Here is a 27278-nt window from a genome sequence, read left to right as displayed (position 1 = left end):
ACCTTAACTAAGATAGAAATTTATACCAGGAGTAGGGTATTGGCTGAGATAGACCTGATCATATATTTTGGGGAGGACAGTGGTAACATTTGAACTTTGGGCTGGAAAAACCATTGGAAGCTTTAAGAACATAATGTGAAAAGCAGGGTAGACAATGGAGGCCTGGCTTGAGATGTTCTTAGAGGAAAGTTTGAGAGTCCTTTAAAGACTCTATGATTATTCAACTCTTCTATAACAACTAGAGTGGAACATTGCTTCGCTTTGCTGATACAATGGATTTTGCTCAGCTGAGGCTGAAGAATCAGCTGTGATTAAGAAGAGACCAGCATTATTGATGCAGAATTTCTTCAGAAATGTTTCCCTGGGTTCAGCTCACAGAAGCAGTGATCCAAGAGGAGGGGGCTAAGGTTATACCACATGCTAGTCACCTAACTTGAGTTTCTCAGATTGTCCTGGTTGTGAAGGCATGAAGGAGTCTTGGAGAGCAGTCTTGTCACAGTGAAAGGCCAGGAGAGGCAACTGGTGAACCTATGCGGCAGAGGTGGAGGTATGGAGTCCTTGGAGGAGCCCTGGTGATCATGAAAATCATGAGTAAGTCCCAGGTGCCCCACACTGAGCTGTTTATAGTGCTGGACATTGGTTTCGTATTATTCTGGTTGTAACTATACTCTGGCTTCTCTTTTCTGAAATAAGAAGTATGTAACTTTTCAAATTAGGAGACCACAGTTAAGGGAGTTTGGAATTTTACAGACTTTGGAATTTTAGAGAGAGAAGAAGTGTTAGAGAGGCTTGGGACTTTAAAAGAGTTTTAAATATTTTAAAGAGCCTGAACTTCTAAGTTGTGTAAAAATTTGAAACCTGTGGGAATTTTTAAAATTGGAATATTTTATGTTATGATGGGAATATTAGCATGACACCTCGGGGACAAATGAGTAAAGAAAGATTGTAGTTTAATAGTGATGTGTTTGTGTGTCAAGTTGACAAGGGTCAATTGTGCTGACTGGACTTTTTTTTACCTTGACACAAGCTAAAGACATTTGAGAAGAGGGAACCTCAGTTGACCAAATGCCCCAAACCAAATTGTACTTTAGGCATTCTCTTGATTTTATGAGTGATAAAGGAGGACCCAGCCAACTGAGGGTGGTGCCACTGCTGGGCAGGTGGTTCTGGCTGGGACAAGAAAGTGGGCTGAACAAGCCAAGAGGGAGCAAACCAGTAAGCAACACTCAATACATGGCTTCTGCTCCACTTCTTGTTTCTGGGTTTCTGCCTTGACTTTTCTGCATGATGGACTACAAGCTGTAAGCTGAAATAAATCCTTTTCTCCCCAAGTTGCTTATGGTCATGGTGTTTCATCACATCAGTAGAAACCCCAGCTAAGATGCAGGTGAAATTGAAGGTAAAGCGATGCCTGTGTTTTTACAATTGTGATGCCTCCTTGCTACTCTCTACTATCCCTTCTTTTGGTCTGGACTCCTCCCACTCTGGACGGTACACAAGCTTCTGTCAGGAAGTCTCTTTCCTCATAACTTAATAAATAATTAGTGTGTGTTTCAGACATGTACACTGTACTTGTAAGGCACAGCCTCAATCTTGTTGGCTTAGAATTCACATCCTCACTGCATCTCCATTTCTCTGTCTTTATACCATCATGTGATGGCTTCACGGTATGGCTTGTAGAAGGCAGTTGAGTTCTTCTTTCCATGTTTTTTGGCTGGGTTCTCCCTCACAGTCCTGTCAGGTCCTAAATCAGATGCAAAAGGGAGCATTTAGTATGTGAATACATTTTACATTCTTTAAATGTAGATTTCTTAGTACAGACTCAAAATGGTTTCAAATAACAGGAGTATGGCCAAGCAACCAGATGTTATTTGAAAAAACTATGGATGGTTGTCTCTTTGTATTTACTAGTAAGCTGAGACATAAGTGTAGAATTGGATCAACTTCTTAAGAGCCTTCTTCCCCACTCAGATAGTTACGGAAAATCCCAGTGATAGTTACCAGGGAATGACAAGGATTTTCCAGAATCTCTGTTCCCTGAGATGATGGAAAAGATTAAAATAGTTTATGAGCTTCAGATAAGACAAGCCTGAACCATGAATAGGAAAAATTAGTAATTGATACTATTTTGTTTTCTGGTTCCAACTGTCTCTTCTGTTTTCTGGATTAAACTCATGGGGATTATATTGGGAAGGCTAAAGGAAAAGCAGGCTGATTATTTTTATAATTTAATCAATATGGTGATTTTATGTGAGGGGAGCAAATTAGATTTGACTGTATCCTACAGGGCACCAGTACCACACTGCTGCTTACCAGTGGCGTCTTTAGATTAATGAAGCTACACACATGGAGGCAGAGAGTCACTGGATGAGTACACATAGGAATAACATTTTTTAGGCTGCTCAGGAGCTGATTTTATGTGTTCTACCAGAAATTTTTATTTATAAGTGATGAAAAGTATGTCACATATTGAGTAGCAAATGGATTCTCATTCAAGTTGCGATTGTTTCACGTCTGGTTTAGTTGTGTCCAGAGAACAAAAGAACATTTATCTTCTCTGCTGTGATATGAAACTAATTGTGTTTGGTTGGAAACTGAGGGAATGCTGTTAGAGAGCCATAGGTTGGAATCATTTCTTTTCAATGATGCCTCATTTCTAAGTACTTTTGTTTAGGAGATATATGATTGCCAATATCATGAAAGCATATTGGTGCTTCTGTTACATCGAGCTGATGGCTTCTACAATGGTGTGGCATAGATTTTATATTTTTTTCACCCTGTCCTTTGTGTAAACTTAAGCTTCTTTCTCTCCCCTTCCTTTTCATTTAAGCTTGTCCTCATGAGCAGAAAGAAAAAGTGATGATTCAGTGCTTTGGCCCTGAGCCAAAAACCTCTCCTCCCTGACACTCCATTACCATATGAATTGAACAGAATTATTTATAGGAAATCTCTTTTAAGATCAATTCTTATGTGTTTGACACATGGTAAAACTCATGGCTCTAACTGCATATGTATTAGAGGATGACCTCGTCAGTCACCAATGGGAGGAGAGGCCCTAGGTCCTGTGAAGGCTCCATGCCCCAGAATAGGGGAATGCCAGGACCAGGAATGGGAATGGGTTGAGTTGGGGAGCAGTGGAAAAGGGGAGTGATAGGGAATTTTTGGAGGGGAAACCAGGAAAGAGGACAACATTTGAAATGTAAATAAAGAAAATATCTAATAATAATAAAAAAGATCAATTCTTGTGTGTTTGAGAAAGAAGATAATGATTCTTTCTTTAACACATTATCTTACTTTATTTTGAAAATTTCTCCTATTTACATTTACAGTACAAAGAGGCTTTTCTTTTAGTTTCTAAACTATTGGGGAGTTCACTGACCACCAGATATGCACATGGTCTTCAGATACTGCGGTGTATGTTTTCTGCAAGCAAGGACGTTCATTCTCTGTACCTGCATTACAGCCATGAATCAGGAAGTCAACATTGGCTCTATTTTACTACCTGAAACCCAGCTATTTCCAGGTTTTGTTGGTGAACTTTTGGGTGCTCTTTTCAGCAGAAGAATACAGTTTAAATATAAGTATGACAGTGGGGTACTGTGTCTCTGATCTCTTTTTGTCTAGAACAATTCCCGAGGTCTTTCTTGCAGCTGCAATTTTTAAAGATTATTGCCTGGGTGTTTTACTCAGTGTTCCTCTGGTGTCTTATATTCATGTTCAACTTACTCAGTATGGAGTGTGTCAAAGCTAAGACTTTACTGTGTCTGTATGACCGCTCTAGCCACAGAATGTTGGCTATCATATTGTGCCATTGTGAAGTGACACTTTTTCCTTCATAATTAATAAGTAATTGTGTGGGAAGATACTTTTCCATCTTGTTCATTCCAATTGTTCATCAAACTCTAAACTTACATCTTTGGTTCAGTACAGATTCAGGGTTCTCATTGGATTCCTTGTTTGTTTTGACTTCCCAGTTTTTCAGAGGAGCCGCTCCCAGTCGTCTTTGACATTCTTTTTGTTTTGTTTTTGTTTTTGTTGTTGTTGTTGTTGTTTGAGACAGAGTAAGATATTCCACAATCATCTTATTTCCCCTTTCAATTAGCTGTTCCTCGAGAAGTCCTGGTTATTGATGCTGGAGAAAAACACTTGGAAGTCCAAGTCTGTAGTCTAGTTGTACTCATTGCTCTCAGGCACTGCTAACAAGGAGTCAGGGCTCGTAACACACACACACACACACACACACACACACACACACACACACGCACAGGAACACTCTCATGCACTCATTCACAAATATGCACACACTTAAATCTTTGTGTCTAGAACTCCAGTCCTTATCCCTAGAAGTAATTCTGTGGCCCTTTCCATTCCAGTTCAACCCAACATGGGGGATTCTCTTCTTTTTTTTTTTTTTTTTAACAGAGAATTCTTTTTTTTTTAATTAGGTATTTTCCTCGTTTACATTTTCAATGCTATCCCAAAGGTCCCCCATACCCACCCCCCCAATCCCCTACCCACCCACTCCCCCTTTTTGGCCCTGGCATTCCCCTGTACTGGGGCATATACAGTTTGCGTGTCCAATGGGCCTCTCTTTGCAGTGATGACCGACTAGGCCATCTTTTGATACAGATGCAGCTAAAGACAAGAGCTCCCAGGTACTGGTTAGTTCATAATGTTGTTCCACCTATAGGGTTGCAGTTCCCTTTAGCTCCTTGGGTAATTTCTCTAGCTCCTCCATTAGGGGCCGTGTGACCCATCCAATAGCTGACTGTGATCATCCACTTCTGTGTTTGCTAGGCCCCGGCATATTCTCACAAGAGAGAGCTATATCTGGGTCCTTTCAGCGAAATCTTGCTAGTGTATGCAATGGTGTCAGCATTTGGAAGCTGATTATGGGATGGATCCCTGCATATGGCAATTCTCTCTCACAGTGAATGAACAAGACCTCATCCTCAGATTCACTAAAGATCAGTCATGCAGCTAGAGTGTTCCCTCCCTACCCTGCCCAAGACCAGCCTTACAGAAATGTTTGTGTCTCCTTAATGATGTTAGTTCATAGTGTTCAAGCAGAGGAAGAGGAAAGGCAAGTTACATTTTTCGTAGATATTTACTTTCTCTTGAATTTATCAACCTGGCATCATTGCAGGCCTGCAGAGAGGATCTGTGAGTCTCAGGCTGTAGACCGGTCTTTACCTTGATCTGCATGGAATGGGATTTCATTTCTAGACTTTAAAGCTTGGGCATGACTTCTCCTTGTCACGTGCTCCCTTTCCTCATATCTGATCACTAGAGATGATGTTTTGTTTTATTAACTAAGGAAAATGTACTACTATTGACATCTTGACCCTTCTAAAATAAACCATATTGATTTGCAATGCTGACATTTTCACAAAAAAAAGACACATTCTTAGAAGAACCAAAGTTTGCTTCGAGAGGGTCTAGAGACCTTGGAGTTCAGTAATTTACTCCTTTTACTAAAGACATAAAATAGCTGAACAGAACCAAGGAGAATAAAAAAAGCAAAACTAAACAACAACAAAAGAAAAACCTTTATGAAAGGAAGTCATCAGAAGTGGTCACCATACTGTTCTGGAAACGACTTCTTTTCAATAACATTGAACTGTTTCTTCCTAAGTCTGTCCTTAGAGAAGGTGGTCAGGGCCACATGCCCAAAGATCTGAAAATATGCCACCAATTAGTGGTTTATTTTTCCTGGAAAAAAATGAGATAGTCTTATATTTCCCAATTCCAGTAAAAAAAATTCTCATTCCTTCCTTCATAAATTTTTATTTACTCATCTTTAAGGAAAAAGAGTCTCTTGAAGACTAACAGTGGAAACCTCATTTCACCCCTTTTATTTATCTCTGTCCTACTAGGCTCTCTCAAACCTCTCCAATCAAGCTGTCACACAAGTCCATGGAGAATGTCCTGGGCAGGACCAGAAGCTTCAAATACCTGTCAGCTCCTCAGCAGCCCCAATTCTCTTCTCAGTACTCACCTACCTAGGTGTGCCTCTTCTATTTGGTTTTTCACACATCACCTTACAAATGTTTCTCATTATTTGAAAAATAATTCTATGTATGTATGTATGTATGTATGTATGTATGTATGTATGTATGTATGTGTGTGTGTGTGTGTTGTATCTCTCTCTTTTGCTCTGTGTGTGTGTGTTTGTATGTACATGTTCACATGTGTGAGTGTATATGCATGTGAAAGCCAGTGGTCAATGTTGGATTCCTTCACATTCTGTTCTTGGAGCTCATGCATTCTCCCACTGGCTGCCAGTAAGTCTCCTATCTTAGCCTTCCCAGGAACTAAGACTACAGGCGTGTGCCACTGTGGCCAATTTTTATGTGTGTGTCGGGACTCCAAACCCAAGTCCTCATAGTACAGGGTGAGAAGTTTACCAACTCAACTACTACCCCTCCTCTGCCTCATTTCCTCTTTTTAGTCTTCTGGGCTCTTCTTGCTCTCTGTACTGCTAATAAAGGAAAGTTCAGGGCTGGGCATTCCATCCCTTTACTTCTTGTGTGAACCCTCTGTCTAAATGAGATCATGTAAGTCATGGCTTTAAATGTCACCTCTTCATTGGGGTTGGGGGGTGTCACCATATGTTTGGTTCCTGTCCAGAGATCTCCCCTGGACCCATCTGCCTGGTTGATGTCTTCCTTTGAAACCTGTGGTCTTTACGAATGTAGCATATCCGAAATAAATGTTTCCTTTGCTTGTAATAAAACTTACCAGAACCAAACCCAAACCAAAGAACCAAACATATAAACTAAACTTCCCCTTTCTTTATCTTAAGTATAGTAGGTCTACTTGGTCAGCACAAACCCACATGGTCATCCTTCTCTTCTCTCTCACCTACTTCCAAAGAGGCAGGATATAAATCCAACCAATTCTGATTTCAAACGCTACACAGAATCTGGTTATACCTTCTCTATCATCCTAGTTTCAACTGTCACTGTCTCATACCTGGAGTTTTGAAATCCTCTTGTTATACCCATAGTTTTGCTCTGACCTGCTGTTTGCAAGCATGATAACATAAGTGATTGTGTTCAGATAAATGTCTGTGTTAGGCAGCTCCACCTCTTTGGATTCAATGCCCTTCTTTATAGATGTCCCTGTGGGGCTTACTCCTGGCCCTTCCACATCTTATCTTTTTGCCTTTTTTGCCAGCCCATAGTCTCAGCAGGTTAATCTGCTTGGAACTTCTGTTGATTATTCCACTTAACTAGAAAGCCTTTTCCATCCAGAACTACTCTATCCTCTAATGGTTTCTCTCCCCTCAGCATTCTCATATACTTACCTCAGTGCCTTATGTAGTCAAGATATTTGTTATTACCTAACATATTGTTTATTCTTTTTGTGTTTTATCATCAGTCTTGCTACATCTAAGGTCAGGAGGTCAGAGATTTCTGCATGGTTTTGCTATCTCTCCAGCATCTTAGAGTAGAACCTGACTCTGGTTGTTTGAACCAGTTGATTAAGAAGTGAGTAATAGTTATCTATGTACTCATGATAGATATCTAAACAGATGCACAAAGACAAAATGATAAAGATTGTTCAAAATTTCTCATGGTACCTAGTTACTACTGTGCCACCTGAATATTTGAGATTTTTATGGTGCATACAGGATGCATACTGTAGTGAACACTGTGACATCACTGGCTGCTCTTCAGATGTAGAACATGTACAAGCTTACTGAAACTGATGAGTCTGATTCTGTCACTTCTGAGCTCCTGGCTTCTTCTCATTTCAGATTTCAACCAACCATATTATGCCCTCACATGGGACCTCTGTAATCACACAGCACAAGCCTCCCTCCCCACAAGGCTTTCCCCACAGGGACCTCCCCATCATGTCCCATGCCCCCTTCCTTAGGCTACTTTCATGGTCTGTCATTGTCTCATCAGCTAACTCCCCTAGCCTTCATGATGGCTTTCTTCTGTGAAGTGAGAGGAAACATCTGCGGAACCAATATACTCTTGGATTCCTTGTACTAAGGCATTTTAGGCAGAGTAAGTTTCAATAAATGTGTCAGATTTGGATGCAATAATAAATACATGCATGGTATGTGTTGTTTATGACTTTGGTATTATCAGCATTATACATGTTCATGACAGAAAAATCCAGACAGTGTTGAAATCAAATAAAATAAAGATCATGCGTACATCGTCCTTCAACCAGAATGTACAGCCATGGTACACATACTTCCCAGTTTTCTTTTTCCATTCCTGTATTTACATTTAAAAAAAATTTTTATTAGGTATTTTCTTCATTTACATTTCCAATGCTATCCCAAAAATCCTGTATTTACATTTTTAAAGTGGAAATATAGAGCTAAGGTTTAGCTCAGCTTAGGTAGCCTGTATTATATATGTTTAATCTCTAGACCTATTACAGAAAAGTAAAATGGAAATATACAATGGATTTTTAAATTAAAAAGGTTGTTCATCCCCTTGGTCTCCTTTTATTGTCAAATTGCTCTGGCTAGGACTTCAAGTACAATGTAGAATAGGTAGGGAGAAAGTGGGCAGCCTTGTATAGTCCCTGATTTTAGTGGGATTGTTTCCAGCTTCTCACCGTTTACTTTAATGTTGGCTACTGGTTTGCTTAGATTGCTTTTTATCATGTTTAGGTATGGGCCTTGAATTCCTGATCTTTCCAAGACTTTTATCATGAGTGGGTGTTGGATTTTGTCAAATGCTTTCTCAGCATCTAACGAGATGATCATGTGGATTTTGTCTCAGAGTTTGTTTATATAGTGGATTACGTTGATAGATTTCCCTATTTTAAACCATTCCTGCATCCCTGGGATGAAACCTACTTGGTCAGGATGGATGACTGTTTTGATGTGTTCTTGGATTCGGTTAGTGAGAATTTTATTGAGGATTTTTGCATCGATATTCATAAGGGAAATTGGTCTGAAGTTCTCTATCTTTGTTGGGTCTTTCTGTGGTTTAGGTATCAGAGTAATTGTGGCTTCATAGAATGAATTGGGTAGAGTACCTTCTGTTTCTATTTTGTGGAATAGTTTGAGAAGAACTGGAATTAGATCTTCTTTGAAGGTCTGATAGAACTCTGTACTAAACCCATCTGGTCCTGGGCTTTTTTTGGCTGGGAGACTATTAATGACTGCTTCTATTTCTTTAAGGGATATAGGACTGTTTAGGTCATTAATCTGATCCTGATTTAACTTTGGTACCTGGTATCTGTCTAGAAATTTGTCCATTTCATCCAGGTTTTCCAGTTTTGTTGAGTATAGCCTTTTGTAGAAGGATCTGATGGTGTTTTGGATTTCTTCAGGATCTGTTGTTATATCTCCCTTTTCATTTCTGATTTTGTTAATTAGGATGCTGTCCCTGTGCCCTCTAGTGAGTCTTGCTGAGGGTTTATCTATCTTGTTGATTTTCTCAAAGAACCAGCTCCTTGTTTGGTTGATTCTTTGAATTGTTCTTCTTGTTTCTACTTGGTTGATTTCGCCCCTGAGTTTGATTATTTCCTGCAGTCTGCTCCTCTTGGGTGAATTTGCTTCCTTTTGTTCTAGAGCTTTTAGGTGTCTTGTCAAGCTGCTAATGTGTGCTCTCTCTAGTTTCTTTTTGGTGGCACTCAGAGCTATGAGTTTTCCTCTTAGAAATGCTTTCATTGTGTCCTATAAGTTTGGGTATGTTGTGGCTTCATCTTTATTAAACTCTAAAAAGTCTTTAATTTCTTTCTTTATTCCTTTCTTGACCAAGGTATCATTGAGGAGAGTGTTGTTCAGTTTCCATGTGAATGTTATCTATTATTTATGTTGTTATTGAAGATCAGCTTTAGTCCATGGTGATCTTATAGGATGCATGGGACAATTTTAGTATTTTTGTACCTGTTGAGGCCTGTTTTGTGACCAATTATATGGTCAATTTTGGAGAAGGTACCATGAGGTGCTATGCTGGTGCCTGGCAAACACAGAAGTGGATGCTCACAGTCAGCTCTTGGATGGAACACAGGGCCCTCAATGGAGGAGCAAGAGAAAGTACCCAAGGAGCTAAAGGGGTCTGCAACCCTATAAGTGGAACAACAGTATGAATTAACCAGTACCCCCCGAATCTCGTGTCTCTAGCTGCATATGTAGCAGAAGATGGCCTAGTCGGCCATCATTGGGAAGAGAGACCCCTTGGTCTTGCAAACTTTATATGCCCCAGTACAGGGGAACACCAGGGCCAAGAAGTGGGAGTGGGTGGGTAGGAAAGTGGGTAGGGAGGGTATGGGGGACTTTTGGGATAGCATTTGAAATATAAATGAAGAAAATACCTAATTAAAAAATAATATTAGCATAAAAATGTTGTTCATGATCCTCATGCTACTATATGATAAGCAAGCCCTAGCTAAAGACATAGTATAACTTACATAGGCAATCTCTTATCATGGGACAACCACATTTTCTTACCTCTGTTTTTAACTAGTGTAACTGACAATAAAATATGTAGCCTTATATTTTCATGCAAACATATATTAAATATTTTTAACATTATTTTGAAAAGTTCCTAGATATGAAAATAATGAATTGACTTGCCCATTTTAAAAGTTTTCAACAGTTAATCATATTGACTTTCAGGAAGGTTATTCCATATAGATGTTCTGACCAGCAGACTATGAGCACCCAACTTTCCACATCATATCTATAAAGAGACTAAGTATGTGTAGTAATTTGTGGTACTATAAACAAGAAATAGATGGTCAGAATGGCACATCTAGGGTGATGTCACACTGTTGTGGTTTGGTTCTGCTTGTGGTGAGTAGGGTTATAACTCACCATTGACTCTGGAAAGGGGCTGGTTTAACAAGGACATTGATTATTTCAGTGAATAATCCCTGATAGATCTTATAAAGAAAGTTTTCTAGTTTGTGGATAAAACCTAGCCAACTCAGTGATTCATATAACAGCCTAACATGACATCACCTTCACTTTTTTGAAGTGAGTTTGGATGCATAATGATGCATAATTCTTTTAATAATGTACCCGAGCTAGCAAATACTTGTAGAGATGGCTGTGATGAGTGAACCAGGCCATCTGCATGGGCTCCACGGCTTTGGAACCATTCACTTTGTCTCTTGTTGAGACACCTCTTGGATCTCCTGGAATCTCAAGTCTTAATGCTTGGAGTTCCTCAGCCAGATGTTGATGAAAGATGGAGAAAATCAGACTTGTCTTCTGAGGGAAAAATTGGGCTTCACTAGAACTATCAGAGTCCCCTGCAAAACTCTGGCGGAGAAACCTGGTGGGAGTGTGGAGTCCTGTGTGGATGGATGGAAGTTCCACTTCAGAAGGAAGAACACAGTGGACAGGAATGATCTCACACACTCACATCCTTGGGAGCCAAGAGTTCTGATGGAAGGACCTAGCCCAGCCTTAACATCCATAGAGATGCCCTGTGGGTACTAGCCTCTGCATGACTTGGGAGCTTTTCGTTTCAGACTCATGTCCTCTCTCTGTCCACTCTGTCACACACCCTGTAATTGTGGAAAGTGGAGCTCCTGACAGCTCTAGGTGTGGCCTGTGTAAACCAGGAAAATTCAGCATTATGAGATCTTAACTCTCCTTAAGGAGTTGGAAAAGGAAGTTTGTGGTCTGGTTTTTCTAACATTAGTACAGTTCCTATTGAACAAAGCAGGTATTTATTTAAGTCCCACTTACCACACTGAAAAAAATGTAATGTGTATTGTTTGCCATGTTTCCTCATTTTCTATTTTGGATCCAGCTCCTGAAAGATCAACAACTTCCTTTGGCTAACCCCTGAGGGATTTCTGTAACATGTATATGCTCTCAGGTATATAAGGAGCTTATTCATATCTTAAGGGTCCTCCTGTCTCTGTTTCCCTGCATTAGGATTATAAACACTGCATTGGGCTTAGCTTTTTGGAGCAGGTTCTGGGAATCGAACCCAGATCCTTATTCTTGCATAGCAAGCATTGTAACATCTTGACAACCTTTCCAGGCCTAAATTTAGTTTGAATATGCTTTTCTCTACCCTCATTTTGAATTTTTTTCTATTATTTTTGAATTTGATGTCTCCAGGTCATGTCTAACAGTAAAAATTTTAAATCTTGTTTCTTGTTTAAGTTAAAATTTTGCAGTTCTAGATTGAACCCAAAGACTTTATGTGCTAGGAAACTGTTCTATCTGCCTATTCCTATGTCTCCCCATCTTCTATTTCTAGAGGTTTAATCTTGTTTTCCTCCTGTTTCTCTATGTGCTTTGGCTCTCTTACATGTATCTTTCTTTGTTTTGCTTTGGTTTTGGTTTTTGGTTTTTTGAGACAGGGTTTCTCTGTATAGCCCTGGATGTCCTGGAACTCACTTTGTAGACCAGGCTGACCTCAAACTCAAAAATCTGCCTGCCTCTGCCTCCCGAGTGCTGGGATTAAAGGTGTGCACCACCACTGCCCGGCTACGTGCATCTTTTTAAATTGCTTATTTTGTCCTTAACATTTTCATCCATCTCTTCATTTTAAAATTTCTTTTGCCAGAATACTATCTTGTAAATCTCCTCTTCATCACCATCATCCACTACTTTCTCTTCTTAGGATTGGCTTATGCTAACACCACTGCACTTTTATCTTGACTTCCTTTATTTCAAGTGTTTTATTAAATGTTTTGTCAATGTGTGTATGTGAGTTTCTATTTCAGCCTGCTGGGAAAGGGTGCTTGCCTACTTAAAATCTCAGGGCTCACTGCAAGCCCAGCCTCACTGCCCCTACCCCATCCTGTCCCTGTGCCATGCTGTAGAAAACACTCTGCTTCATGGCAGCATGGCCTCCTCAGTACTAATGAGGCCATTCCTCTGAGTGTCTGTAATTAGCTTAAACTATTGCCTCAAGGAAAAAAGGCAGTGTCTATCATCAGATAAAAGAATATTCCTACATGTCGCCAGGATCCATCAAGCTGTATTTTTGGAAGAGAAAGCACCTCAATTTCTTGAGCATTTCTTTTCCTTTTGAACTAGTGTCCAGGGACTGAAGGTCGGCCACCTATGGCTTCTTATATTACACACATAAATTATACTTTGATTTAACTTTACCTCAGACTGCATTCTTAAATAATCTAATTTTCTTTTAGTTATATGTGATTGGCAGAAAGTCCACAGTGAATTTTCCAAGTGTTTTTCTTTTTTGTGTCTCATCATTACTGTAGGGTGTAACTCACACTTCATGTGTGCCAGAGTGCAAGTGGCTGAAGCTCAGACTTTCCTCCTGAGAGTTAAGATTACTAATCTATTATATTGCATGCTAAATAAACCCAAGATTTGACCAATAGCTTCCATAGAAGCCAAAGTCCTTCTGTGATCAAATTATATCAGTGCACTCCCTTGTCTGTAATTTAGTGTGTCTGAGATGGTCATATAATTACGAGTGGGTGAGGAGCCACTGCTTCCTTTGTGGGGGGAATGGGAATAAGTATGATAGATGAGCCGACTTTGAGTCTAATCCTGATCCTGATATTCACTACTAAGTTATAATCTAAAATGCATATATTTTAATATGGTTTTTAAAATACAAGTGTTAGAGGCTTTTCACCTTTCTCCCGAATACCCCAATTCAAGCCAGAAAATCATTTAATTTTAGCTGCTCAGGCAGTAGCTAGTTAGGTTAACTCACCACCAGGTTTGACTTCAATATTTTAGAGTCCAAGATTAGTCAAATGCTAGGGCTTTGCTCATTCTGCAAGGAAAGACTCTCATACAACTTCCACGAGGGTCAATATACAGTGTCTGTGATGCAGGGTTTTAAGTGCCCCATTCGTGATGCCGAACAGAAAAGCTGGGACTAGGAGAGGTCTGCTGCTCAGAAAGAACTCTTGGGATGTATTTGTGACACATGGTTCTAAGTTTCATGTAAGTTTCTTCCAAACCCTGGTCTTTCTCTGTCTGTTGCTATTCCCTTTCTAGGATGTTGTCTCAGAGTTGCCAGCTGGCACATTGACATACAAGCACAATGTCTTTATCCAACTACATTCAAAGACAGAAATATATACAGTAGAATTGGACCAGCACCCTTCTCTTGTTTTCTAAGAGTAATCTCCATTATTCCTTTTCCGGCTTTCCCTACAGTCTGCAAGGCCAGAGCCAATTTTGCTTTTAGCTCAAAAGACAACCAAGGATGAGTTATAGAATTCACTCAGCTTCCATTTGGAGAGGAAGGGGAGGGGAAGGAGCAGAAATGTCTATTTTACCTCCTTTGAAGGTCAGTAACCTTTTACCTACTCGGGTAAAGACACATGTGTGAGCCTTCACATCTAGTTGTGATGGAAAGCGGGAAGCAGTAACAGCTCATAAAAGGAGACTTTCCTAGAACAATCCCTCTATATGGACCATTTGAATGACAGTGAATTGAAAACTAGCTCACAATATACATACACAAGATAAATGGGATTCTTAAAAGTACTGTGATGTCCCTTATGAATATTCTGTAACTGTTGATTAAAAGTTTCTCACTAGCAAATATATCCCAATAGTACATCAAAAAATACAGCAGAATCAAGAAACGTTTATCAGGGGGATGCAAGGATAGTTTCTTTTTTTTAAATCTTAATACACCTAAGACAAGGTATACATGAGAATATTCTTAGTTTGATGGAAAGACAATTGATCAAATTCAATAAACATGGTTTATAGAAGGTGGTTTGCAGGAAATGACACTACTTTCTTACCATTATAAATAAAGCTCATGTATTTTAATATGGAGTTCATATTGTTTTTGCCGCTTAGCTAAGAACCCTGTTCTTTCTATTCCACTTAGTGATGCTGGTCTTATAGCCAGAGAAAGTGCTCAGAGGATGAGAGCTAACACAGAGAAGTACAGACACATCTTTTTCAAGGAAACAATGTAGTTGCCTTTGAAGATAAGAACCAAAACTGAATTGAAGCAATAAGCGAATTCAGTATGATGGTTGAGTATTGAATAAGCAATTCAAACTTGTAATCTCCATGTATGTAAACAATGACCTGCTATAAACTTAACAGGCAAGAGAAGATTCAATTTACTCTAGCAACAAAAGATACAAAGTAATTAAAAGAAATGTGAAAAAATGTATTAGAAAAAAATTATTACTGAACCATAAAAATCAAAAGTGAGCATACATATTTGGAGGGATAGAATGTCTTTACCTGTAAGGGTATTATTAGTTCAGTAGTAATACATACATTTAACTCGAACAAAATAAAATTATCAACTTAGTGTTAGTTAATTTGATCTAAATAGTTCATTTTTAAATGTATTTGGAAATGTTAGATCTAGATATCTAGTACAACCCTAACAAGGAAAAAAAAAACAATTGCTGATGACTACTGTGAATATTTCTAAGTAAATCAGTTGGCTCTAGTGAGCAGACATGCAACCCAGAAGGATAGAAGAGTCCTGAAGTAGATCCAGGGACAGATGGGGATTCGATCTCATCACCAAGGAAAGATGGACTGTTTGACAATGTTCTTGGAGCAACTGTAACATAATAAAATTACCCTTTAGATATTAGACCATATATAAAGATAGATTTCAACTTGGTTTAAAGCTCTCAATATAAGAGAAAATAAGAGAAACACGGAGCCTGGAGACTTCTCTTTATAATCACAGCATTTTAGAAATGAAAAAATTCAGAAGCCAATATGATATTTAAATTGCAAAAATACTTCTCATTGTAAAACTAGAGCTAATAACATCTGTAACTAAGACATAAAAGGCAAATTAATTTTAAAAACCTGGAAATAAAGTCGCTAAACTTGATAGAAGATAGTTGTTTTTCAGAGGAAAAAAAAAGCAAGATGTTGCTTTGACAGGTGATGGTGTGTTCAACTGCCCTGCATGAATGAAAACCTCCTCACTCATCCGCAGGACAGAACCCCGACAGTGGCGAGCCTGGCCACTCTTGTCCTAATGTCCCTGTGACCTGGACGATGCACTGTGTAAACTTCTCAAGCATTATACTTTAGGTTTGTGTCATCTTTTGTCAGGACTTTTTTTTTCTTCTCCTTTTTAAAGATCTAAAACATAGCCTTGCGATTCTTATTCTCTAACCTGCTTATCAGATGGGCACAGATACAATTTTGGCAGCATCCTCTTTTGGCAGGACTGTAAAGAAAGCAGGCACTTGTGTTGCTGGTAAAAGTACAAAACAGCACAGTCTAATGGAGAAAAATCTGGTAATGTTTAAAACAACCACCGATGTTCTTACCTTTTGACCTGGGTATTCTGTTTCAGATGGGGTTGCATTTCCCAAACAGGACAGAACGAAGTTATTCCTTCTGGTGCTTTTGTCCATGGAAACATTGCAAAAACCAGAAAAAATGGAAGCTGATAGAAAGTATTGTCTCTAAGGCATGTGGGGAAGAAGGAAAAAGACTGGGGTAGGAGAGCGATTACTCTCAATATGCTTCTCTAGAGCATTTTGAGTTTCAAAACATGACATTTTTCACATTTAAATAATAATGTTAAAGCCGGGCGGTGGGGGCGCATACCTTTAATTCCAGCACTTGGGAGGCAGAGGCAGGTGGATTTCTGGGTTCTAGGACAGTCAGGCTACATGGAGAAACCCTGTCTCGAAAAAAACCAAAAACCAAAACCAAAAACAAAAACACAAATAATAATGTTAACCCTAGGGAGAAAAGTGTAAAATTTCTAAAATTAGAACAAACAGAAACAAAACAAGCTAATGATTATTAATCTGGAAGTATGGCCTTACAGGGAATCGAATTATTCCATGTGAACATTTTAGCACAGTATTGACTCCAAGCCTCAACAACTCCAACTAAGGATACAACCCTGCGAGGAAATCCTAACTTTATTTCACACTTTAATTTTCAACAGTTTTGACTATTGTATAAAATATGTACATCACTTTGGAAACATTTTGGAAACATGCCTTTTTATTTTAATAGAAGAAATAGATAATTATAAGAGCAATGAAGAGAACCTATGATATTAACTTTCAGCCGGAAATAGCAACATTAATTTATGATTTTGTAAACATAAGAGGCTGTGATGGCTGAAAAGCCATCCCAGAATAACACCTATTGCTCCACTCTGGTTCCATCAAGTCTGATCAGGAGAGCCCACAGTGAGCCTGGGGTATCTGCTATCACAAAGTCACCAAGTATTCAAAGATCAATAGTATTATATTAGCAGATATTGGCTGGAAGGAACTCTCAGTGACTAAAGAGGTCATGATACTGGTACACTTAATACGTGGAGCTTTGAGAGTAGAGAAATTCTGCACAGATTAGGAAACATAGAGAGAAGTCATTTATTCTGCCGTTAGTCTTATTATACCAACCTCTAGTGAAATAATTCAAGAAATGATTTTATCTAAGATTTCTAGGTCAACGCTGCCAAGGCATCACAACAGAGAAAGCCATTTGCCCCCAAGCCTGGCTACTCGCCTTTTCTCACTGGAACTTTGCTGGTAGACGAAAGCAGCTCCTTCAGCAAGTGATCTTCCTGTGACCTCTCTAGGAACATGGGCTCGTCCTTACAAACTGCTGCCCTCCTCTTACATTTGCAAGCCGCATGCGAGCGATGAATAAGATAATTACTAAAGTATTTAAAATCACCTTATGGGTAATTGAAGTCAAAACCAACACTGGATAACAGGATATTCCTAGCATCACAAAGTATTGCTCATCAATGATGGCTAATTGCTCATGGAGAGATCAGTATTATCACATATCATCATGATCAAAGCTAGCAATGTAGCAGTGAGAAACTGAATTAGCTGTTTTCTCATGTGATGATGCTGGAAGCACACACCTTGCCACTGATGGGCTCTTTCCAAGCATCCTGAGCCAAAGTCTCATCAAGCCTCAGACACAATGTCATTTGGGTGTGGCAGGGAGGGGTGGGGGCAGGAACTAGAGGCACAGGTTTAATGGCATCCAAGGAAGCTGTCCAGGAAATCCGGAGAAGAAATACAATAAGGCAGCCATATACTTTTTTTTAATTAGGTATTTTCTTCATTTACATTTCAAATGCTATCCCAAAAGTCCCTCATACCTTCCCCTGCTCCCTCCCCCACTCCCACTTCTTGGCAGCCATATACTTTAAGCTTGTTTCATGTGGATGTTCCATGGGGAACCCACTTGTCATTGGTCTCTAGAGTTGGTCATTGTTCTCAACTTTGAGTTGCTGTGCTCCGTGCTCCCACCCTGATGCCCTGCTTCATAGGTCGCAAAGCAGGTCCTTTGGAGCTGTGAGCCAAGCCCACCTTTCTTCCTCACAAATTGTTGACGCAGACTTTCTCCTGAAAGCTGATTAAATAGAGCTCTTGGTTTGGACTCTACATGGAGCCCCTGTTTCCTTGACTCTATCAGAAATGAGCACTTGTTATGAGCTGTACAAAGTCATAAGCCAAAATTAAAGCTTTATAAGAACAAAGGGAGGTAATTATTCCCTAGTGGAGTCTCTGAGCACCTCAGAAAAAAAATGCAGCTTTTGGAACCCCAGCCGGCTCATTCTTTTTTCTTTCTGCTTTGTTCTTTAGTCTTACTCATTTCACATGGTGGAAATCATCCCCACAGCTTCTGTGTTCCCATATGACAGTTCATTTACACAGAGAGGCTGACCAGTAGGCCCTCAGTCCCAACTCTACACATCCAGGCCAATCTGAATATGGCACACTAGGTTCCATATTCTCATGTAGCACAGTAAACCCAAGTGAGAGTGCCAAGGTCGGTATGGGAGATAGAGATGCTAGGCTGGATTGGGGATTAGTGGGAGTGGGCTCAAGAAGCTATCCCCATATACATGGGGACAGCTACCACAGTTTGAACACCATAGACCTAGGAACAGCATGGCATGATGCTAACAGTCGGGAGAAAGGATTCCATTGTATAACTCTGAGGGTACACACACCAGAGTGTTGGATGGTCAACCTGCCAGAAAAAGCACCGAAGGGTAGGCTTTGCTTATGGGCAGAGGTTCTTATATTTACTCACAGGCTGTGTCTCAGATTTGTTGCTGACACTTCTAAATTCAGTCAATGAGTGGCTAGGCTTTATTGTGTTGGAGACTTAAGAGATTGTGGAATAGTAGATAATACTGGCTTATTCTTTGTGAATCCTACATGCATTCTAGAGGATATTAGTTCTATTTAAAATGTTTATATTTGTGATTCATTAAATATGGGGTGTATGTATTACTGAGTGTGTATGCATGTGTGCATGAGGCGTGCATGTGTGCTTGTGGGCAAGTGTGCTCATACATATGGAGACCTGTGTTGGACCCTGGGTACCTTTCTTTGGCCACTCTTCATTTTGATTTGGGATCAGGTCTGTCACTGAACCTAAAATTATGCTGGCTATCCAATGAGCTTCAGGGACCCATCCATCTCTCCCAGTACTGGAATTGCAGGAACCCTTTGGCACGCCCATTTTTATGTAGATGCTGTGGATCCAAACCCAGTGCCTTATGCTTGTCTAACAAGCACTCTGACCACTGAACCATCTCTGTAGCACAACATTACCTCCCTTTTTTAAACAATATTTCATAAATGCACATTTTATTTTATTTTCACCCCCACCTTTAAATGCATGTCATCTTTTCATCCATTATGTCCCCCTTATAAGCTGGTTCTTGCTTTTCTGAAATTAGTGGGATATATATAAATATATAAAATGAGATCATAATCATATTTCTATACCACCTCATAGAAACATAAAGGATAATGCTAATTGTGATACCTTTGACAAAATAACATTATTGATAATGATTTATTTTGATGAAAATAATTTCAAACACAGACTTGGAACAGAGAGCAGACATCCTGCATGAACATGTGTTTTGAAACCTGAGGCTCATTGAACAAAGATCATTATCATTTGCCCATTTTCCTCATGATGCTGGGATCAAATCCATGTCAGGCAGGTGCTCTGCCACTCAGTTATCCTCCCAGCCCGTAGTGAGCAGTCTCCTTTCACTGATGAAAAGCATTTACTAAGGTCTTGGCTTTACAAAGACCCCCAAATCACTTAGTTTTAAGAAGTACAACATAGCATACCTAGAGATTTCTACATCAGATATAGGTGTAAGGCTTAGAGTTCCTTCTTTCACCCTGCAGGCAGGGTGTGTATGTGGTCACTAGAGGAGACAAAAAGCATGCAGGCAAGCTTGCTGTGTTAGCCATCTGCTCTGAAGGTTCCTTGGCCTTTGTCCTTGCTGCCCTAGGCTTGTCAGGCTACACACAGAGTACCTTCCATCAAGAGAGCAAATCACTCATGAAGGTTATCTAGGCAGTAGATGCAGGTATTTTGCCTATCTTTCTGCAATGAGTTCCGACTTTCAAGAAATTTCTATTATTCCTTGATTTTCATGGGCTGAGCATTGGTGGTGCACACCTTTAATCCCAGCACTTGAGAGGCAGAGGTAGGTGGATTTCTGAGTTCAAGGCCAGCCTGGTCTACAGAGTGAGTTCTAGGACAGCTTGGGCTACACAGAGAAACCCTGTTTCGAAAAACAACAACAATAACAACAACAAAGCAACAAAAGTGAAGTTTTCCTTTATCCTACTAAACAAATTGCCATAAGCCAGCTATTACACCCACATGTCTCCCTCATTTCAGGAGCTTAAGCCTGGGGGCTAGCATGTAGTGGTTCACAGATAAAAATTCACCTTGAAATGTCAAGGTTAACTTCTAAACTTTAATTTTTCCACAGTTGGGTGGTTTGGTGTGAATAATGTTTATAAAAACAAGTGATTTGCAATCTTTTAAAATTAATTTATATGATCCTTTATATCAAAGATCTTTGGGCTCTATATTGATGAAATACATGATTATTTTTAACATAAAAGTCCTTAACTATTTTCTGTGATTCCACTTTTCAGATTATTTGAATACATTTTACTCTATAAGGAGGGAGTGATGTTTCAGATTGAACAAGCCACCAAACAGTGTGCAAAGATCCCCTTGGTGGAATCCTGGGATCCTCTGGACATTCCCCAGAATTCTACCTTTGAAGATCAGTACTCCATCGGAGGGCCTCAGGAGCAGATCCTGGTCCAGGAGTGGTCTGACAGAAGAACAGCAAGATCCTGTAAGGATGGAAAGGATTCCCACACTGCATCTCAGGGTGTATGCTGGGGAATAGACTCTTCTGAGTCCCTTACTGAATGTAGTTGTTGGGGAAAGTCACATGCTTAAGTCCCTTATGTACTTGGCAATTATGTGTTACCATTTTTTTAGTGAGTTGTTGAAACACCTCCATCTTCTAGTTTCACTTGCATGCCTCTGTCACTTTGAATCTAATGCGATCACCCTTTGCTATAGACTTTTCATAAAATCCATTAGGTCTGTGACCTAAAGGAAATTTTTGTGATAATACTCCTGAATTTGGTGCCAACATTCACTTCCCACCATCGCTTCCTAAAACTGCCATGTCCAGACCTGCTCCATTATTCTAAACACAAACAGGCCTGCTTTGATACAAACCATTTTTTTTTAATTCTGAGGTTCTTTTGAAACATATAGAGTAGACATTCAGTCTGTGAGAAACAATATGGCATTTAACCAAAACATTTAACATAAAATTTCCATATGGTCCAGAGCACCCAAGTCTGAATATATGCTAAAAAAAAAATGATGACAGGAACTCAAATAGCTACTTGTACACCCTGACTTATATTGGTTCTATTCCTACATCCAAACTGTTAGAAACAACTCAGATACCATCAGCAGATAAGCAGATAAACAAAATGTGATACTTTGTTAGAGTAGTTTCCCTCCTTTGAAAGGAAGGGAATTCTGGTATATGTAGCAACATGAATAAAACTTGAGGCTATTATGTAAAGGGAAACAAGCCGATCAAAAATAAATAAATAAATAAATAAATAAATAAATAAATAAATAAATAAATAAATAAATAAATACTGTGTGCATGAAGTGCCCAAATCTATCAGACCATCAGTAGCATGACTGTTGTATGGTATGGGAGGAGAGGAAGATCGGAAACCACTGAACAGATAAAGAGTTTTCAGATTGGGCAAGTTGTAAGGTAAGTGATGACGATTGTAAAAAACCAATATGAAAACCTCCATAATGAGTCTTTGAACAAAGTTAAAAAGTGCATTTTATAAAAATATTCTGGAATCTTGCCTGTGTGCTCTCTGAAAAGGTCAACCTTTTTCCTCTTTAGATGAAACTTGGATCGGCGTTTATACAGCCAAGGATTGTTATCCGGTCCAGGAGACCTTCATCAGGAACTACACTGTGGTCATGTCCACGCGGTTCTTTGATGTGCAGCTAGGCATTAAGGACCCCTCTGTGTTCACCCCACCAAGCACATGCCAGGCAGCGCAGCCAGAGAAGATGAGTGACGGCTGCTCCTTGTGAACTCGCCGAACTGAACCCAACCTCAGCTCTTAGTGACCTTGTATGGCAATGGATTAGAGACTAGTTTGAAAGTAACTCTTCACTGAAAATAAAGCTAATTTTAGGAAGATAAACCCTATGTGGGCTTGCTTGTACATCTGACTGTGGCTGCTCAGCTCTGTTTTGAGAAGGAAAGGGGCCATCCTTTCTGTGAGCAGGTGGGTAGTCAGTGCCATAGAGTAGGAAAGGGCGGGGGTGGGGTCAGCACAAGGAGTTTGCCTCTGCAGGGTGAGACTTTTATTATTGCCAATAAGAATCGAAGGTGATAATAAGATATAGAATGCTTTTGTTCAGTTCTCCCCTTACAAAGAAAGTCCCTTGCTTGTCTGCACCAGGGAAGCAAGAGCTCCCAGTGACACCACCCCCTGCCTCTGGTTACTATAAGATGAGCCTTTAAGATTCTTTCTAGACTTAAATTTTGTGCCATGGCCCACTGGATGTAGATATTCTACAAGGAAGTAGAAACTTTTAATACGAAGTAATGATTCCTCTAAAGGGAAAGGAAGTTTTAAGAGGGAGGCTTGGACAATCTTAGTATTTACACGTGAGATGAAATGAAGAGTCCCGTGTGCTGCTCTGTGTGCAAGAGTACTGACCGCTCTGCTGAACCTTCATGTCTTTTCTAGTGGGCAACCAGGCTTCCAAAATAGCACTGACCTGGGAGGCCCCCAAGTAAGGCCAAGAAGTCTCTGCTACTCTAATCTTTTACGTATTAAATGCACTAGGCTAGTAGCCCTTGCCTTTCCTTTCCTGAAACTCTTTCAACACAACTGTGTCTATATGACTACGGCTCATGCTTCCAAGGTCAGCTCACATGTGACCTCTGTGAGCTGTTCCCTCGCCTGAATTCATTGCATCTTACACCTTGGCATGCCTTGCTCACAATACTCATTATGCTGTGTGGGATTTCCTGATTACTAGAAGCTGACCTCTGCTATCCTGGGTAAGAACGCCCTGAGTACGGGTACCATGCTCTGTTTACTTTAGGATCTCCAGCACCAAGCAAGTGCCTGGCACATAGTCTGTGCCCTTAACATTTGTAGAAAGGAGCTCACCAGCTCTGTCAGTGTTTAGTTTCTTCATCTATTAAACAGGGTTGGTTTTTCTGGTTGCTAGGGAGACTTATAGTAATACAACTTACTATTCTAGATTCTTCTTATCGCTGTGTTTTATTTGCCATGTATCATCTTTTGTTATCAAGAGAAGTGTATGATGCTTGCTTTATGCCATAGCCATCTATATTGTAATTTATCTATACAATTAAACAAATTTAATGAACCCTATGAATTATTCTTTGATGTGTTTGTTTTTGTAAGAAATATGGAGGAACTGAATTATAAAGAAAATAAAATCCTTCTGTAATAATCAAATAAAGTACTTCCCATAATCAAAACCAAATTGGTTATCTTCAGAGCCTATTAAGTCTCATCTTTTATAAAGTTCGGCTTTCAGTTGCCTGGGTCAGAAGGAAGCTTCAAAGGCAGTACTGATCTGTTTTCCTGAGTCAGTCCTTACCACTAATCAGGATCCCAGGTAACATCACAGTGCAGTTCTTATAGCCACCACTTCTATGCATCTCCTCAACTACCACTAGGTCTGGGTTCGTGACATCCTTGGTTTTGGGAGCAATATTTACACCTACTACCCTTTCTCTGGTCTATTTCCTAGAAACCATCCAGTTCTCATTTATCTATAATGCATTCATAATTATAATTTCGTAATATAGTCCTATATATTCATAAACTAGCATCAAGCCTCTGTCCTCTACAGTAGCTAAGCTGATTCCTGAAACCACAAAACAGAGTGAAGGCCAGCCAAAGACCAAGAAGAATGGCACAGCCACATTCCAAGAATTCCAGCCTATAAAGAGATTGTGGCAGTGCTTGCCTTTTTCCCATATCCCCACCCACAGAATGGCCTTTGTCCAGTCCAAACCACATATCTCTGCTCAGCCCTGTGACTCTGGGCACATGCCAGGCCATATCCACAATCAAAGCAGAAAGGAAAATGTATCTTATTCATGGACACAGAAAAGGAGTGTGTCTTCCTTTTTCATTTGACTCATTCTAGTAATTAAATCCCATCACAGAATGTAATAAAAAGCCCAGAGAGGGTTTTTTATCTGGTGAGAAACTCATCATGGATATTAGGGTCCTGGGGTACCATGTTTTTCCATCACCTTAACAGCCAGCAGAGCCAGCCCCCTTAGCACAACAAACCAGCCTTCTGCAGAAGGATGGTGGCTCTTCACTGCTCTCATTGAGACATAATGCCTGAGTTACATCTGAGTATCAGGAGGATCTCTTGAATCAGCAGGCCATAGAAATGTGCTAGTTGTTATCCCTCAAAATGAAGAGGGATATTAAAAATAGATCCAGGACTATACCTAATAAAAGGACTAGGCAGTGCACTTAGAATTCTAGAAACCATCTTAGAATGGGGAAAAAAAAACCTCACTTCCTGCATCCATGAGTAAGACAGAAAATTTCCTGTTTTGAATATGGATATAGTTTGAGATGTGCCCAGGGTCACAAGTTGAGTGGAATTCTGTCATTTGTAATGGACAAAGATCGTACTACTCTTGAAATTTGGCATTGAACCCCAAAGTTTCTGTCTCCTTATTCGACACTGGAACAATGTCTTTCTTCTTTGAAGGCAGCTCTGCAGATTTTATATTGCCATGAATCTTGCATGTACCAGGGAGTGATCAGGATCAGTTCTGCTGGTCAAAGAAGGTCCCAACCTAACATAGAGCCATCGGCTGCTTTCTGCGCTGCTTTATGGACATCAAGGTGCCCACATGGACCTTCTGCCACTGATCAATCACTTATAAAGGCAACTTTCTTATCAGAAGCTTTGCCACTTACAATTTCTTTTTTTTATTTTAATTAGGTATTTGCTTCATTTACATTTCCAATGCTATAGCAAAAGTCCCCCAAACACTCCTACCCACCCACTCACACTTCTTGGCCCTGGCGTTCCCCTGTACTGAGGCATATAAAGTTTGCAAGACCAACGGGCCTCTATTTCCACTGAGGGCCGAATAGGCCATCTTCTGATACATATGCAGCTAGAGATATGAGCTCCGGGGGGTACTGGTTAGTTCATATTGTTGTTCCACCTATAGGGTTGCAGATCGCTTTAGCTCCTTGGGTACTTTCTGTGGCTCCTCCATTGGGGGCCCTGTGATCCATTCAATAGCTGACTGTGAGTATCCACTTCTGTGCTTGCTAGGCCCTGGCATAGTCTCACAAGAGACAGCTATATCAGGGTCCTTTCAGCAAATTCTTGCTAGTGTATGCAATGGTGTCAGCGTTTGGAGGCTGATTATGGGATGGATCCCTGGATATGGCAGTCTCTAGATGGTCCATCCCTTTGTCTCAGCTCCAAACTTTGTCTCTGTAACTCCTTCCATGGGTGTTTTGTTTCCAATTCTAAGTAGGGGCAAAGTGTCCACACTTTGGTCTTCATTCTTCTTGAGTTTCATGTGTTTTTCAAATTGTATCTTATATCACGGGTATTCTAAGTTTCTGGGCTAATATCCACTTATCAGTGAGAACATATCATTTGAGTTCTTTTGTGATTGGGTTACTTCACGCAGGATGATGCCCTCCAGGTCCGACCATTTGCCTAGGAATTTCATAAATTCATTCTTTTTAATAGCTGAGTAGTACTCTATTGTGTAAATGTACCACATTTTCTGTATCCATTCCTGTGTTGAGGGGAATCTGGGTTCTTTCCAGCTTCTGGCTATTATAAATAAGGCTGCTATGAACATAGTGGAGCATGTGTCTTTCTTACTGGTTGGAACACCTTCTGGATATATGCCCAGGAGAATTATAGCGGGATCCTCCGGTAGTACTATGTCCAATTTTCTGAGGAACCGCCAGACTGATTTCCAGAGTGGTTGTACAAGCTTGCAATCCCACCAAAAATGGAGGAGTGTTCCTCTTTCTCCACATCCTCGCCAGCATCTGCTGTCATCTGAATTTTTGATATTAGCCATTCTGATTGGTGTGAGATGGAATCTCAGGATTGTTTTGATTTGCATTTCTCTGATGATTAAAGATGCTGAACATTTTTTCAGGTGCTTCTCAGCCATTTGGTATTCCTCAGGTGAGAATTCTTTGTTAAGCTCTGCACCCCATTTTTAATGGGGTTATTTGATTTTCTGGAGTCCACCTTCTTGAGTTCTTTATATATATTGGATATTAGTTCCCTATCTGATTTAGGATAGGTAAAGATCCTTTCCCAATCTGTTGGTGGCCTTTTTGTCTTATTGACGGTGTCTTTTGCCTTGCAGAAGCTTTGCAGTTTCATGAGGTCCCATTTGTCAATTCTCGATCTTACAGCACAAGCCATTGCTGTTCTATTCAGGAATTTTTCCCCTGTGCCCATGTCTTTGAGGCTTTTCCCCACTTTCTCCTCTATAAGTTAAACTGTCTCTAGTTTTATGTGGAGTTCCTTGATCCACTTAGATTTGACATTAGTACAAGGAGATAGGAATGGATCAATTCGCATTCTTCTACATGATAACCACCTATTGTGCCAGCACTATTAGTTGAAAATGCTGTCTTTTTTCCATTGGATGGTTTTAGCTCCCTTGTCAAAGATCAAGTGACCATAGGTGTGTGGGTTCATTTCTGGGTCTTCTATTCTATTGGTCTACTTGTCTATCGCTATACCAGTACCATGCAGTTTTTATCAAAATTGCTCTGTAGTAAAGCTTTAGGTCAGGCATGGTGATTCCACCAGAGGTTCTTTTATCCTTAAGAAGAGTTTTTGCTATCCTAGGTTTTTTGTTATTCAGATGAATCTGCCGATTGCCCTTTTTATTTTGTTGAAGAATTGAGTTGGAATTTTGATGGGGATTGCATTGAATCTG

General features: G+C 39.9%; 1 protein-coding gene across 1 annotated transcript in view; it reads left to right on the top strand.

Annotated features, from left to right (window-relative positions):
• Epdr1 (ependymin related protein 1 (zebrafish)) overlaps positions 1 to 23798 on the top strand; it is a 28123-nt gene extending 4325 nt beyond the window's left edge. Inside the window, exons 2-3 of the mRNA NM_134065.4 lie at positions 20851 to 21059; positions 22158 to 23798. Coding sequence (NP_598826.3) covers positions 20851 to 21059; positions 22158 to 22354 — 406 coding nt within the window. The 3' untranslated portion in view covers positions 22355 to 23798. The remainder of the gene's footprint in view (positions 1 to 20850; positions 21060 to 22157) is intronic.
• The last annotated feature ends 3480 nt before the right edge of the window (positions 23799 to 27278 follow it).

This window comes from Mus musculus, chromosome 13 (assembly GCF_000001635.26).
Source record: "Mus musculus strain C57BL/6J chromosome 13, GRCm38.p6 C57BL/6J".
NCBI lineage: Eukaryota > Metazoa > Chordata > Mammalia > Rodentia > Muridae > Mus > Mus musculus.
This window is presented reverse-complemented; position numbering and strand designations above follow the sequence as displayed.